The sequence below is a fragment of the Callithrix jacchus genome, chromosome 18 (genome assembly GCF_049354715.1).
Source record: "Callithrix jacchus isolate 240 chromosome 18, calJac240_pri, whole genome shotgun sequence".
NCBI lineage: Eukaryota > Metazoa > Chordata > Mammalia > Primates > Cebidae > Callithrix > Callithrix jacchus.
In genome coordinates this window covers 10937572-10952222 of record NC_133519.1, presented here as the reverse complement: position 1 = coordinate 10952222, position 14651 = coordinate 10937572, and the positions used below count along the sequence as shown (strand labels likewise).

The 14651-nt window shown below is 49.3% G+C and overlaps 2 protein-coding genes across 4 annotated transcripts; both read right to left on the bottom strand.

Annotated features, from left to right (window-relative positions):
* Window positions 1-106: 106 nt before the first annotated feature.
* Window positions 107-2833, bottom strand: C18H1orf56 (chromosome 18 C1orf56 homolog). 2 transcript variants are annotated; one of them, XM_035279368.3, is made up of 2 exons: window positions 1728-2833; window positions 107-173 (listed from the first exon to the last, which is right to left on the bottom strand). In XM_035279368.3, exons 1-2 carry the CDS (start codon window positions 2730-2732, stop codon window positions 168-170), a joined length of 1011 nt encoding a protein of 336 aa, XP_035135259.3. In that variant the 5' UTR covers window positions 2733-2833; the 3' UTR covers window positions 107-167. The 2 variants fall into 2 exon arrangements, with proteins under 2 accessions (XP_035135259.3, XP_035135256.3); XM_035279365.3 differs by lacking the exon at window positions 107-173 and adding an exon at window positions 381-497.
* A 500-nt stretch (window positions 2834-3333) lies between these two features.
* BNIPL (BCL2 interacting protein like) lies at window positions 3334-14343 on the bottom strand. 2 transcript variants are annotated; one of them, XM_035279357.3, is made up of 10 exons: window positions 14205-14343; window positions 12996-13091; window positions 11812-11876; window positions 11038-11262; window positions 7348-7530; window positions 6751-6853; window positions 6449-6580; window positions 4711-4797; window positions 4439-4537; window positions 3334-3971 (listed from the first exon to the last, which is right to left on the bottom strand). In XM_035279357.3, the coding sequence occupies exons 1-10, from the start codon at window positions 14246-14248 to the stop codon at window positions 3935-3937; spliced, it is 1071 nt and encodes a 356-aa protein (XP_035135248.2). In that variant the 5' UTR covers window positions 14249-14343; the 3' UTR covers window positions 3334-3934. The 2 variants fall into 2 exon arrangements, with proteins under 2 accessions (XP_035135248.2, XP_035135249.2); XM_035279358.3 differs by lacking the exon at window positions 6449-6580.
* Window positions 14344-14651: the final 308 nt, after the last annotated feature.

Here is a 14651-nt window from a genome sequence, read left to right as displayed (position 1 = left end):
GCTGACGAAGATACCTCCTTGAAAGTGGCTGAGATGGAATTTTGTACCAACATTGCCCTTTTGAGGAGAGAGGGCTAAGCGTTATGAAAGCAAGACCACTGCCATCTTTCAAGGGCTCGGCTCCTTGTTCTTCATACGCCCTTTTCTTAGCGTTTATTTGAGATTTTTCAAGTCTGTAAAAGAAGTACTTGTTTTAAAACAATGTTGGAAATGAGGAAAATGAGCAATATCAACATTTTATCCTGAGAGGGAGTAGAAACAAGCCAGAGGCTGCTAATTACACAGTTCAGTCTTAGGGATGAAGAGATTTATGTCTCTCCTCCCTCAGGTACCTCTGTAAAAAAAAAAAAAACCACAAGACCAAACAATGTATTTTCCAATTTTGTTTTCTGTACTCAAAATATCTAGTGGGTGCTAGGATTGAAAGGGCAAGAGAGGTTGAGATGCTGACACCTCCTCTGTGGATGAAGTGGCCATTACCTCTGGTTTCTGTCTATCTGGGTAAGGAAAAATAGAGAAAAAGGGAAATTACAACCACATCTATATTCTTTTCCTTGCTTCATCTCCCGCTCCCACAAACCCATCTCAACCCTACTGCCCACCCCCCCCCACTTATTTTTGTATCAGTAATGGTACTGGACACACAAGGAGAAAAAAGCAAAATGACCAAGTATATGCTTTATCGCCTTTCCTTCCTCAAAGTCCTATCATCCGTATCAGTTGAGACTACCTTATCAAGTCAATCAGAACCTTTGGTAATTCTTGGTAAAGCAGAGGACAGTTCTCCCGGATGGTAGTGGTGAAGAGGGTCAATAGTTAACTAATACAGCTTAACAGTAACAACAGCCAAGATCTGAGGTCTTATACTATGTGCACTTTACCTCAATCAATCTTCACACCCTATGAAGTATTATTATCCCTGCTTTTCAGATGAAGAAACAGGTTTACAAAGCTAGTAAGTGTCAGAGCCACGAGATTTAAACCAGGTTTGACAAAAATTATACATATATATATATACACACACACACACACACACACACACACAAAATTAGCTGGGCATGGTGGCACACGCCTGTGGTTCAGCTACTCGGGAGGCTAACTTAAAATAAATTCCTTTTCTTCTTCCTTTTTTTTTCCCCCTGAGATGGAGTTTCACTCTTGTTGCCAAGGCTGGAGAGCAATGGTATGATCTCGGCTCACTGCAACCTCTGCCTCCTGTATTCAAGCAATTCTCCTGCCTCAGCCTCCCAAATAGTTGGAACTACAGGTGTGTGCCAGCTACAGGTGTGTGCCACCACACCTGTAGTTCCACCACGCCTGGCTAATTTTTTGTATTTTTAGTAGAGACAGGGTTTCACTATGTTGACCAGGCTGGTCTTGAACTCCTGACCTCAGGTGATCCACCTGCCTCGGTCTCCCAAAGTGCTGGGATTACAGGCGTGAGCTACTGTGCCTGGCCAGTATTTCCACTCAACTATTTGGTCAATAATCACCTAATGAGCAGTAAGACATTTTACCTAATGACCAATCAGCAGTTGCTCAATAAATAATAGGTAGAATCAATGGCCAACAATAACATGAATAACCAATGCATGTTATGAATCAATAACCAGGTAAGTCAGTAACAGTTCATGTAAGCAACACCAGCTGACTTAGCAACCGGGTTTTAGACATCAGGACTTTTCAGATCCATCAGCCAAGATCCTGGCTCATCACCAAACACTTACTGGTTGCATCTCTGTGAACACTGAAGAGAGGCTATTCCAAATATCCTCCAGGCCAGTCCTGACCTGTTTCCAAAAAGCCAGGGCTGGGCAGGGGCTGGTTGGTGGTAGGCTGGGACCGCTTCTGAGATGGATGGTGGGAGGGGAGGTAACGGTGGTCCCGGTAGTGCTCTGAGAGGCACAGTTGGTGTCAGTACAGAGACTTGTGTCCAGGGGGCACTCTTCCCGAAGTCGGTTGCAGGGACATTGCTGGTAGGTGCAAGGCTTGTGCTCCGTGCGGAGTTCGCTCAGCGCCCCAACTCGAAGGCGCCCGGAAAGGCCGTGCAGCTTCCCAGACCGGGTCCGGCTCATGGTGCCCGACTTGCAGTGGCAGTGCCACGGGCCCCAGGGCATGAGTACCAACTGCAGATCCTCAGGAGGGGGCATGGATGTGGCTGTGGGCGAGCGTGACGGCCACCGGCTCGGGGTAGACCCGGCTGTGGACCACTGGCTCAGGGTGGGCTCCGAGCCTGGCAGGTCCCCAGTAGACCTCCAGGTGGAGCGCGGCAGGCTCGTGGTCAGCCTGATTTCGGGTTCCTGACTATTGGCTACGAATGTCGTGCTGGAACTCCCCGCTGTACCGGGAGTCGTAGTGGGAAGCGCTCTGCTGGGGTAATCCTTTCCGGCACTAATCACAACCCCCTCTTCCAAAGACCCATCCTCCTCGCTGCTGGAGGACAACTGGCTAAAGCCTGTGGATAGCGTGGCGGCCAAGAGCTCGGCAGCCGCCGGGCCAGCCAGGCGGTCGGCGTTGGCCATGGCATCGTTCTCGTCCTCTAGGATTATCCTTGTCTTTCGGGGAAGACCGGTCCGGGCGGTGCTCCGGTAGCGGCGGGTCATGGGGCTCCCCAGGCGTACGCTCACCTGCTGCATTGTGGTCGGAGTCTGGGTCAGGCCTTGGGCCCCTGCCGCCCGGGGACCCAGACTCAGCAGCAGGGCACAGAGCAGCGGGCCGGCGGCGGGGACCATGGGCTGGGCTCTTGGGGTTGGGAGGGAGGCCAGTGAGGCAAGCCCTGCCTCCTACCTTAGCTCCCTCCCTTCCGCTCTCGACCCACCGGGTCGTTTGAACCGAAGCCCGCGGGGAAGCGGGTGGGGTTCGACGCGCAGAGGCGCGCGCCACGCAGGATTGCTCCTGCAGCCGCAGTGACTAAATTAAAAATCCTAAGAAACCTCTGTGGTGGCGGGGCGTGGTGACTCACTCCTGTCCCAGCACTTTGGGAGGCCGAGGCGGGTGGATCACGAGGTCAAAAGATCAAGACCATCCTGGTCAACATGGCGAAACCCCGTCTCTACTAAAAATACAAAAAATTAGCTGGGCATGGGGGCACGTGCCTGTAATCCCAGCTACTCAGGAGGCTGAGGCAGGAGAATTGCCTGAACCCAGGAGGCGGAGGTTGCGGTGAGCCGAGATCGCGCCATTGCACTCCAGTCTGGGTAACAAGGGCGAAACTCCGTCTCAAAAAAAAAAAAAAGAAAGAAACCTCTGTGGCAAGAACTCAGTGCCAGAACCGAAAGAAGGATTTTGATGCAAGGGGTGGTGAAAGAGTCGCTCACATCTTTGGAGCAGAGCTTAAAAGTCTCATCGCAGTTTATTAGCCTCTACAGATCTCAGTTTACTCGAGAGGGCAAATATAAAGGTTTTGAAAGCACTCCTTCCCAGGCTCACAGGCAGCAGACAGGACTTAGAAGGAAAAAGGGCATACCGCGGTTCTTCAAGATTTAATGAGCTGACTCTCCTGGCTCCCAGCAGGCAGGCTGACTGTCAAGTCAGCCTCTTCCATCCAAGGTGGAAGATCACAGCCCCTCCAGTTAGAGAGGAAGAAAATGAGGACCCAAAAAGATGAAGGTATTTGCCCAAGGTTCTACAGCGAAAGCAGGATTAAAACCCACAGCTCGGTATATCCCATACGAAATGACCCTACACTCAGCCTTCCACCCCAACAGCTGGAATGAAAGTCACCCAGCAGAACAGCTTCCCAGTCTCAAGGCCCAGCTGAAGGCAGGGTCATGCAAAGGACGAAATCCCACTGAGAAGTGAAGACCGGTGGTACTGAGCTGGTACTGAGGTTGGGGATAAGATGATTTACAAAACAGTTCAGATGTTTCTGGGATTCGGGTGCAGGCAGATCAGCATCTTTACTTGGTTCTAAGGCCCTTTATCCAGTCCTGTGCTAGGTCCCTCCTGAGCCATGGAGATCCCGGTCCAGCCTAGGAGAGGGAGAGGGAGAGAGAAGTGGTTCAGGGGCAGGACTTGGGTTTTACATTCTCGTCTGGGGAGACAAGCCAGGTGAATTGGAAGAGCTAGATGCTTGGGTTGAGTCATCATTGAGCACTTTTGCTCCCTAGCACCCTCTCCTCCCCTGGGATCTCATCTGTTCGCTGCCAACACATCTCTTCCTAATTCCTAGGGCCAGGCCGAATCTCCTCTGCGCTGTGATTATTCCTTGTTGCCTCTGCACTTAGATGTATAGGTGTTTTTTCATTTATTCTTGTGCGATGCAGTAGTGTCCTTCATTTCTTCTCTGGGTGTTTGCAGTTTTCCCATATATACTGAAGCACCCAAAAGCAGGGCCTCTATCTTTTTGTTCTGTTGCATGTCCCCCAAGGCATTAAAAAAGTAAGGTTGGCTTTACACATCCCACCCCCAAAGCTTTATCCTTAAGTGTGAAACTCACCGTCTGACAGCTTCAGGGATGTGGACTTGATCCAGGGATATGAGTTGGGCCAGCTCCTCCAGGCTGTCCAGAAAACGGATTTTTCGTGTGAATTTGGAACTGAAAAGAGAGAATAAAGCAACTGTTTCATATTGGGAGAGGGTTCCCAAAAATCCTTGCAAAGAAAAATGTAGTAGAGTGCTAGAGAGAATCAAGGTGGAGAAAGATCTTCTTAATCTTGATTTTGAAAATGTGGAGAAGGAGAAGGGAGTCCTTGTTCCTAGGGCTAGTACCTGATGAAGGGCCGAAGCAGGGCCAGAAATGCCTTCACATACCACGTAGCGTGCACAACCACCAGGGCTCGCAGGTTTTTTCGCAGCCTAAGAAAGAACATGAGATCATCCTATTTCTTCTTCCGCTTTTATGTGTGAAGATCACGTGGAACTGTTTTCTGTACTGTAATTTCCTTCACTTCTCCATTTTCTAGATTTATCTGGCACTTGGGTCTAATCCCCATTCCATTAGCTGTAATCTCAGCTCCACCCATCTTAGTTAGCCCTCCATGATCCTCATTTTAAAAAAACTCTCCTTTCAGAATCCCTCAGCCTGGTCTTTTTCTGCTCCATTTCCCTCTTGTGCCCGACCCTCACATAAGTTCATTTTGCTTCTCCATCGCTCTATGACCAAGACTACTTATAAAATGCTAGGTGGAAGAAGACCATCAAGGAGGAAAAGAAGAAGGGAGACAAGAAGAGAAAAGTGAGCAAAGGGAGATGGGGGAAAACCAAAGGGGGGTGGAAAAAAAAAAACCTGAAAAGAAAAAGAAGACATAGGGCCAGGCTCAGTGGCTCAGGCTTATAATCCCAGCACTTTGGGAGGCCAAGGCAGGCAATCGCCTGAGCTCAGGAGTTTAAGACTGGCCTGAGAAACATGGCAAAACCCTGTCTCTAACAGAAAAGGATAGAAAAATTAGCTAGGCGTGGTGGTGGTGCACACCTGTGGTCCAAGCTACTTGGGAGGCCAAGGTGGGAGGATGACTTGAGCCAGGGAGGCAGAGGTTGCAGTGAGCCAAGATCACGCCACTGCACTGCAGCCTGGGCAACAGAGGAGACACGTAGGTCAGTGACGAAGTCCGAGAAGAAGACAATGGAGGTGTGGAACAGGAAATAAATGGCAAGACTGAGAGAGAAGAGGAAGAGTGCTTTCTGTGTGCCAGGCAATATGCCACACTAATTTACTCGATTTTCACAAATACCCAGTGGCAAACGTATAATCATTGCCATTTTACAGATGAAGAAGCTGAAGCGGCCAGGGGCAGTGGCTCATGCCTGTAATCCCAGCACTTCGGGAGGTGGGCAGATTGCTTGAGATCAGGAGTTTGAGACAAGCCTGGGAAAAGTGGCAAAACTCCATCTCTACAAAAAATACAAAAGTTAGCCGGGCATGGTAGCCGATGCCTGTAGTCCCAGCTACTTGGGAGGCTTGAGGTGGGAGGATCACTTGAGCCTGGGAGGCAGAGGTGGCAATGAGCCGAGATTGTGCTGCTGTACTCCAGTCTGGATGACAGAGCCAGACCCTGTCTCAAAACACACACACACACACACACATGCACGCGCGCACACACACGCGCGTGCACACACACACGCATGCACACACACACAAAACAAAAAAGAAGCTGAAGCCCAGAGAGGTTAAGTGACTTGTCCAAAGCCAGACCCTGTCTCAAAACACACATACACACGCGCGCACACACACACGCACACACACGCATGCACACACAAAACAAAAAAGCTGAAGCCCAGAGATGTTAAGTGACTTGTCCAAAGCCAGACAGCTAGTAAATGGTAATGTGGATAATGGCAGGATTTGAAACTAAATCTCTGACTCCAAGAGAGGACAGAAAACAAAAAAGCTGGGAAAAGAACGTAGGATAAAGAAAACAGGAAGGGACTAAATGGAAGAAGAAAGAATGGAAAGGTGGGAAAAACAATGAGAGAGCGAGAGTTGTAGCCTTCTCGTCCCAGGTCTCACCGCCGATCCAGGGTGCGGTAACACTGGCGTATCCAGCTCAGAGGTGGAACTTGGGCCCTGCTTGTGCCTCCACTCAAATGAACAAGCAGGTAATTTTCAGCTACTAGCAGCTCCAGCGTTCCCACCATATACCTGGGCGGATGAAATTGCAGGGAAAATATGTGCTGAGAGTTGCAGGAGCGACAGGGAACGTTACTATAGACTCTCCAACTAGCTACTGATCTTTGAAGGAGTTCTTTTTCACTTCGGTGCCCCCCGCCCCGCTAACACGGCCCTGTAGCTCTTCAGGCCTCCCTCCTCACCTAAACAGGTGTTCCATGATGTAGGTGTAGTTGGGGACACTGCTTCTGGGTAGATAACAGGAAGCAAAAAGGATGACAGCATTGAGGCCATCACCGTGGTAACCTGGAGAGTGTAAGGCGAAAATTCATTTAGTCAACAAATATGTATTGACAGATAGTACATCTGTTTAAGTTGAGGGACTCTGAGGGTCTCTGGAAGCTACAGGATAGATTTTGGATCAATGACTGAGTCTCCAGCTTAGGCATTTTATTTAAGAAGCCATAGCTCGGCCGGGCCTGGTGGCTCACGCCTATAATCCCAGCACTTTGGGAGGCCAAGATGGGTGGATCATGAGGTCAAGACATCAAGACCATCCTGCTCAATATGGTGAAACCCCATCTCTACTAAAAATACAAAAAATTAGCTGGGCATGGTGGCGCATGCCTGTAGTCCCAGCTACTCAGGAGGCTGAGGCAGGAGAATTGCTTGAACCCAGGAGATGGAGGTTGCGGTGAGCCGAGATCCCGCTATTGCACTCCAGCCTGAGAAACAAGAGTGAAACTCTGTCTCAAAAAAAAAGCCATAGCTCTTACCCCTCTGTTTATGCTAGCCATTACCTCCATGAGACAGGACTTTCTTATAGGGTTCAATGACAGTCATGTCCACACGCTGCTCCCGTGGTCCCATTCGGAAAACCCTCCAGTGATGTCCATCTTCTCCAGCCACATCCCACATACAGCCTTGGCCCAGCCTTTCAGCTGCCTCACTGGCGCCCAGACCGTCTGCCCGGGGTAACTCATCTAAAAGAGAGGGTTGGGGAAGGATCAGCAAGGTAGATTTCCTGCCTTCAGTTTCTTGTAACTTCCTCAGATTCCTAGTTTGTTACTCTAATCTGTCACTCCTTGATTATTTCCTTGATTCATTTTTTTTTGTTTTTGAGATGGAGTCTCACTCTGTCACCCAGGTTGGAGTGCAGTGGCACAATCATGGCTCACTGCAACTTCTGCCTCCCAGGCTCAAGTGATCCTCCCACCTCAGCCTCCTGAGTAGCTGGAACCATAGGCACACGCTACCACGCTCCGCTAATGTTTTGGTAGAGACAGAGTTGTACCATGTTGCCCAGGCTGGTGTCAAATTCCTGAGCTCAAGCCATCTGTCCACCTCAGCCTCCCAAAGTGCTGGGATTACAGGCGTGAGCCACCATACTCGGCCTTTTCCTTGACTCTTTAGCCCTGTTTTGCCCAATCAGCCCAATATCTTGCTGGTTTCTTTCTCCTGTGACTCACTATCCTCACCTTTTCACTAGATGATGGACTTTGTTTCTTTTTGTTGCTGTTTTTTTCTGAGACAGAGTTTCACTGTTGTTACCCAGGCTGGTGTGCAATGGTGCGATCTCGGCTCACTGCAACCTCCGCCTCCTGGGTTCAGGCAATTCTCCTGCCTCAGCCTCCCGAGTAGCTGGGACTACAGGCGCGTGCCACCACGCCCAGCTAATTTTTGTATTTTTAGTAGAGACGGAGTTTGTTGACCAGGATGGTTTCGATCTCTTGACCTCGTGATCTACCTGCCTTGGCCTCCCAAAGTTCTGGGATTACAGGCGTGAGCCACTGCGCCCGGCCGATGATGGACTTTGGATGACCCTGCACTATGACCCTTAGCAGTATCAGGTATTTTTTGAGTCTTTTTTTATTTTTTTAAAGTTATGCCTTTTATTTCTAATAGTCTGGTTATTGTATGTATGTATGTATGTATGTATGTATGTATGTATGTATGTAGACAGTCTCCCTTTGTTGCCCAGGCTGGAGTGCAATGGTGAGATCTTGGCTCACTGCAACCTCCATCTCCCGGGTTCAAGCATTTCTCCTGCCTCAGCCTCCCGAGTAGCTGAGATTACAGGCAGCTGCCACCACGTCCAGCTAATTTGTGCATTTTTAGTAGAAATGGAGGTTCACCATGTTGGCCAGGCTGGTCTCAAACTCCTGGCCTCAGGTGATCTACCCGCCTTGGCCTTCCAAAGTGCTGGGATTACAGGCATGAGCCGCTGCACCTGGCCTTTTGAGATTCTTTCTTTAAATGATTTTCCCTAGATCAGTTCATCTAGTCCCATGTCTTTAATTCCACCAGTAAGGAAATGACTCCCAAATTTGCCTCTCTAACCCAGGCTTCTTTTTTTTTTCCTTTGAGGCAGTCTCACTCTTTTGCCCAGGCTGGAATACAGTGGTGCAATCTCAGCTCACTGCAACCTCCCCTTCCTGGGCTTAAGTGATTCTTCAGTCTCAGGTTTTTGTGAAGCTGGGACACAGGCACACACCACCATGCCCAGCTAATTTTTTTTTTTTTTTTTTAAACAGGGTTTCGCCATGCCACTCTGTTCTTGAATTCCTAAGCTCAAAGCAATCCACCTGCCTTGGCTTCCCAAAGTGCTGGGATTACAGGCAGGAGCCACTGTGCCCAGCCTCTAACCCCAGCTGCTGCCCTAACTCGAGCATCCCTAAATGCCCAGAGTGTATGTCTTCACTGTGTGTCTCCTTGTCATTAACAAGTCACCAGATCTAAAAGGGAACTCAAGGCTGTGCTCAGTGGCTCATGCCTGTAATCCCAGCACTTTGGGAAGCCAAGACAGAAGGATTGCTTGAAGCCAGGAGTTTGAGAACAGCCTGGGCGACAAAAATAATAAAATTGGCCGGGCGCGGTGGCTCAAGCCTGTAATCCCAGCACTTTGGGAGGCTGAGGCGGGTGGATCATAAGGTCAAGAGATCGAGACCATCATGGTCAACATGGTGAAACCCCATCTCTACTAAAACTATAAAAAATTAGCTGGGCATGGTGGTGAGTGCCTGTAATCCCAGCTACTCAGGAGGCTGAGGCAGGAGAATTGCCTGAACCCAGGAGGCGGAGGTTGTGGTGAGCCGAGATCGCGCCATTGCACTCCAGCCTGGGTAACAAGAGCGAAACTCCATCTCAAAAAAAAAAAGATAAAACCTAAACTCCTCAGCATGGCAGCAAGGGCTTCCATGGTTTGACCTTCGCCTACTTAACCCTAGCAAAAGATAGCAGCACTATCTTTTGTCATTCTCTCTTCACCTCCCAGCCCTTCATATTAAAATCGTCATGCTTCATACTTTGAATTCCCCAACATGCCATAGTATTGCTTTGTTTCTTCTGCTTCTTCTACTTAGAATGCCCTGTCTTCAACTACCTGATAACCACCAGCCTCAGCTTTCTTTTTTTTTTTTTTTTGGAGATGGAGTCTCGCTCTATCACCCAGGTTGGAGTGCAGTGATGTGATCTCGGCTCACTGCAACCTCCGCCTCCTGGGTTCAAGCAATTCTCCTGTCACAGCCTCCTGAGTAGCTGGGATTATAGGCGTGTGCCACAATGCCTGGCTAATTTTTGTATTTTCAGTAGAGATGGGGTTTCACCATGTTGGTCAGGCTGGTCTCAAACTCCTGACCTAGTGATCCACCCGCCTTGGCCTCCCAAAGTGCTGGGGTTACAGGAGTGAGCCACCATGCCTGGCCAGCTTCAGCTTTCAACACTCAGCTCAGAATCACCTCCTTCACAAAGCCTTTCCTAACATCTCTCAGGCAGAAGTGACCTTTTCCTTCTCCCTGCCTACACTGTACCCTATACATATATAGATCATAACCTTTAACTGCAATTATTTGTATATATGTTTATTTCCTACTAAGCAGATAATTCCCTGTAGGGCCTCTCTTATTCATCTTTATAACCCCAGTCCTATACATGATAGTATATAGCAGGCATTCAATTAAATTTTCCTTAATAAACCAAGGGCTCCCCTCTCCTTCTATGACTACTCTCACTTTGGACCTATAAGCCCTACTCTTTCATTTGAGGAAACTAATTTTGCTGACGGTAGCTCTTGGTCCCCACCTTTTTTTTTTTTTTTTGAGACAGAGTTTCACTCCGTCACCAGGTGCCAGGCTGGAGTGTAGTGGCACGATCTCAGCTCACTGCAACCTCCGCTTCCTGGGTTCAAGCAATTCTCCTGCCTCAGCCTCCCAAGTAGCTGGGATTACAGGCACGTGCCACCATGCCCAGCTAATTTTTGTATTTTTAGTAGAGACGGGGTTTCACCATGTTGGCCAGGATGGTCTTGATCTGTTGACCTCCTGATCCGCCTGCCTCTGCCTCCCAAAGTGCTGGGATTACAGGCGTGAGCCACCGCGCCCGGTGCTCTCCCCACTTGATTAGTTCTAACTGCAGTCCCATTAAGTCCATCCTGATCCTTTAGTGCTAGCCTCTACTTCTACCAGCTCTGGGTCCTCTGGTTTGCTTCCCACCTTCCCATTCAAATTCATGTCCACTGTCCAGCTGCTCCGAGTCTGAAGGTGTCTCTAATTCGTCTACTTCCAGGTCAGAACTCCCATCAGGAGAGGAAGGTGCAGATTGGGTGGGCGAAACTCCATCATTTCCAGGCCCCTTAGTCAGACTCAGTCGCAACTCTGGGGCAGAAAGACGCTTCCGCATGGGGCGCTGGCCACACAGGGCTAAAGTGAGGGGGGTACCTGCGGTTGGAGAAAGGAGGAAAAAGAGGACCCAGATGGACGTGTGTGTTGGGGGCCAAGAGGGCTAGAATTCTTTGTATGTGACAGTGATAATAGGGGGTGAACTCTGAAGATGGACACAGGGGACATTTGGGAAAGGGAGAAACGGAACTGTAAGGGGACAGAGGTGGCACAGGCCTTCACTGGACTAGAATCAAGTACTTGAGGCCGGGTGCGGTGGCTCATGCCTGTAATCCCAGCACTTTAGGAGTCCGAGGCGGGTGGATCATGAGGTCAAGAGATTGAGACCACTCTGACCAACATGATGAAACCCCGTCTCTACTAAAAAAATACAAAAAAAATTAGCCAGGCATGGTGGTCCGTGCCTGTAGTCCCAGCTACTCCGGAGGCTGAGGCAGGAGAATTACTTGAAACCGGAAAACGGAAGTTGCAGTGAGCTGGGATTGTGCCATTGCACTCCAGCCTGGCGATAGAGCGAGACTGTCTCAAAAATAAAAAAAGAAAGAAAAAAGAAAAAAGAACTTGAGGCCTGGTTTCTATTTGACCTACCTGCCTGTGAGTCTCCTTTAGGCTCTTCAGGATCTTCAGAAGGTCCAACCTCCTCAGGAAGCAATCTAGAGGGAAAGAGATTAAAAGGGGGCAGAGATATACACCAAAGGCATCAAGCTGGGACTCAGTATATAGTTTCTCTCTCCTGGCCATGATTTTACCACATCTGCTTTCTTTTTTTATTGTTTTTGAGATAGGGTCTCACTCTTTGCCCAGGCTAGAATGCAGTGGCACAATCATGGCTCACTGCAGCCTCTACCTCCAGGGCTCTAGTGATCCTCCCACCTCAGCCTCCCAAGTAGCTGGGACTACAGGCGTGCACTACCATGCCTGGCTAAATTTTGTATTTTGGTAGAGATGGGTTTTTGCCATGTTGCCCAGAGTAGTCTTGAACTTCTGAGCTCAAGTGATCCACCTGCCTTGGCCTCCCAAAATGCTGGGATTATAGGCATGAGCCACTATGCCTGGCCTGTTTTCCTTTTTAGAATTTTTTTACTTCAAGTCCTAATTCACCATCCTTGCATCCATTTGTTTGTTTTTTTGTGCGTTTGGTTTTGTTGTTGTTTTTTTTTTTTGAGACGGAGTTTCGCTCTAGTTACCCAGGCTGGAGTGCAATGGCGCAATCTCGGCTCACTGCAACCTCCGCCTCCTGGGTTCAGGCAATTCTCCTGCCTCGGCCTCCTGAGTAGCTGGGATTACAGGCATGCGCCACCATGCCCAGCTAATTTTTTGTATTTTTAGTAGAGGCGGGGTTTCACCATGTTGACCAGGATGGTCTCGATCTCTTGACTTCGTGATCCACCTGCCTCAGCCTCCCAAAGTGCTGGGATTACAGGCGTGAGCCACCACGCCTGGGCTGGTTTTGTTGTTTTTGAGACAGAGTTTCACTCTTGTTGCACAGGTTGGAGTACAATGGTGCAATCTCAGCTCACTGCAACCTCTGCCTCCCGAGTTCAAGCAATCCTCCTGCCTCAGCCTCCAAAGAAGCTGGGACAACAGGCATGCGCCACCACGCCTGGCTAATTTTGTATTTTTAGTAGAGATGGGATTTCATCATGTTGGTCAGCCTTGTCTCAAACTCCTGACCTCAGGTGATCCACCCGCCTCGGCCTCCCAAACTGCTGGGATTACAGGCGTGAGCTGCCCATCCCTTCCTTCTCCCAGCCGCCCTCACACGATCTCACCTAGGGAATTCTTCATCCTGCCATTCCTCCTTCAGCTCCAATTCCCCACGTCTCAGGGCTGCTCCTAGTTCTGCTGCTTCTCCACTCTCCCTGACCCTAAGACAGACCCCCAAGAAGAAAAGAGTAAGGGAACTGAAAGTAGGTAAGAAGAATTGGAATGATGAAGAACAGTAATTGAGACAGAGAGCAGAGAGTAGGCCTTCAAAGGCACTCAGATCTCTTGCCTCCTACAAAGGTATTTCTTTCACTGTCACCACTTACTAGATTGCCTACTGATGGGTTTGGGAGCAGAGGGCGGATGGAATATAAAGTTAGTCATATTTACCTCTACAGAACTTGCTCCACCTATGAAGTGGGGGTGAGAGATGTCCCACATTACAATTGGCTGGAACCCAGCTACACCCACCCAACTATCACTGAGCAAAGTTGGGCAAGACGGCAGCTAGTCAGGCCTGCCTTTCCTCCACCGTGCTGGGGTGTGGCTAAGGGAAAACACAGCCTAGGTGGAGGTGTGGGGAAAAAAGGTAAGAAGAAAGATGTGCCGGGAACGAGACCCTGGACCTAAAGTCAGTTCTGGTTCAGCTTTCCTGATGGTCATTCTGGAGGGTGAGGGTTAGAGAATAAAGAACACAGGCAGATTTATCAGATACAACATGTTACAGAAACTTCCTTTATTTTATTTTTGTTTTTTATTTTTTTTGAGACGGAGTTTCGCTGTTGTTACGCAGGCTGGAGCGCAATGGCGCGATCTCCGCTCACTGCAACCTCTGCCTTCTGGGTTCAGGCAATTCTCCTGCCTCAGCCTCCTGAGCAGCTGGGACTACAGGCGTGCGCCACCATGCCCAGCTAATTTTTTTATTTTTAGTAGAGATGGGGTTTCACCATGTTGACCAGGATGGTCTCGATCTGTTGACCTCGTGATCCACCCGCCTCGGCCTCCCAAAGTGCTGGGATTACAGGCTTGAGCCACCACTCCCGGCCACTTCCTTTATTTTTAAACCAGGGATTTATCCTGGATTCCCCTGTTCCCTATTTCCACACCATCCTGACATTTCCTACCTAAAACCACCCTCATCCCTTCTCTGCAAATTCTCTAAGAGTCTTGTCTCCTTGAGGAACCTGAGATTTGACCCAGTAAGAGCTGGGTGGTGAGAGTCTCTGAGGACTGTTTATTCTGTTTCTAATCAAGTGAGCCAAGATCTTACTTACCCAACATCTAAGGTCTTTTTTCCTGCCTCTTGTATGGTTCCCATCTTCACAGGTCTTCCTGTCTTCTTCTTTAAACACCTGAAAGTTGTTGGGGAGCTGGGTATCCCAGCCCCCAAGACTTCTTTACCTTTTTTGTGTCAGCTGAGGTAGTTCCGGCCTCCAAGGAGGGAGGTGTGGAAGGGAGGTAACCTCATCTTCAAACAGGTTTTGCCACCTCCTCTCCCAAGGAGCAGGTTTGCCCAAAAGAAAAACGCTCCCTCCTGTGAGGGGGCGGGCTTTGGGGAGGAGAGTGCATTTTCTTTTTGTTTTTTTTTTTTTTTTGAGACAGAGTTTCGCTCTTGTTACCCAGGCTGGAGTGCAATGGCACGATCTCGGCTCACCGCAACCTCCGCCTCCTAGGTTCGGGCAATTCTCCTGCCTCAGCCTCCTGAGTAGCTGGGATTACAG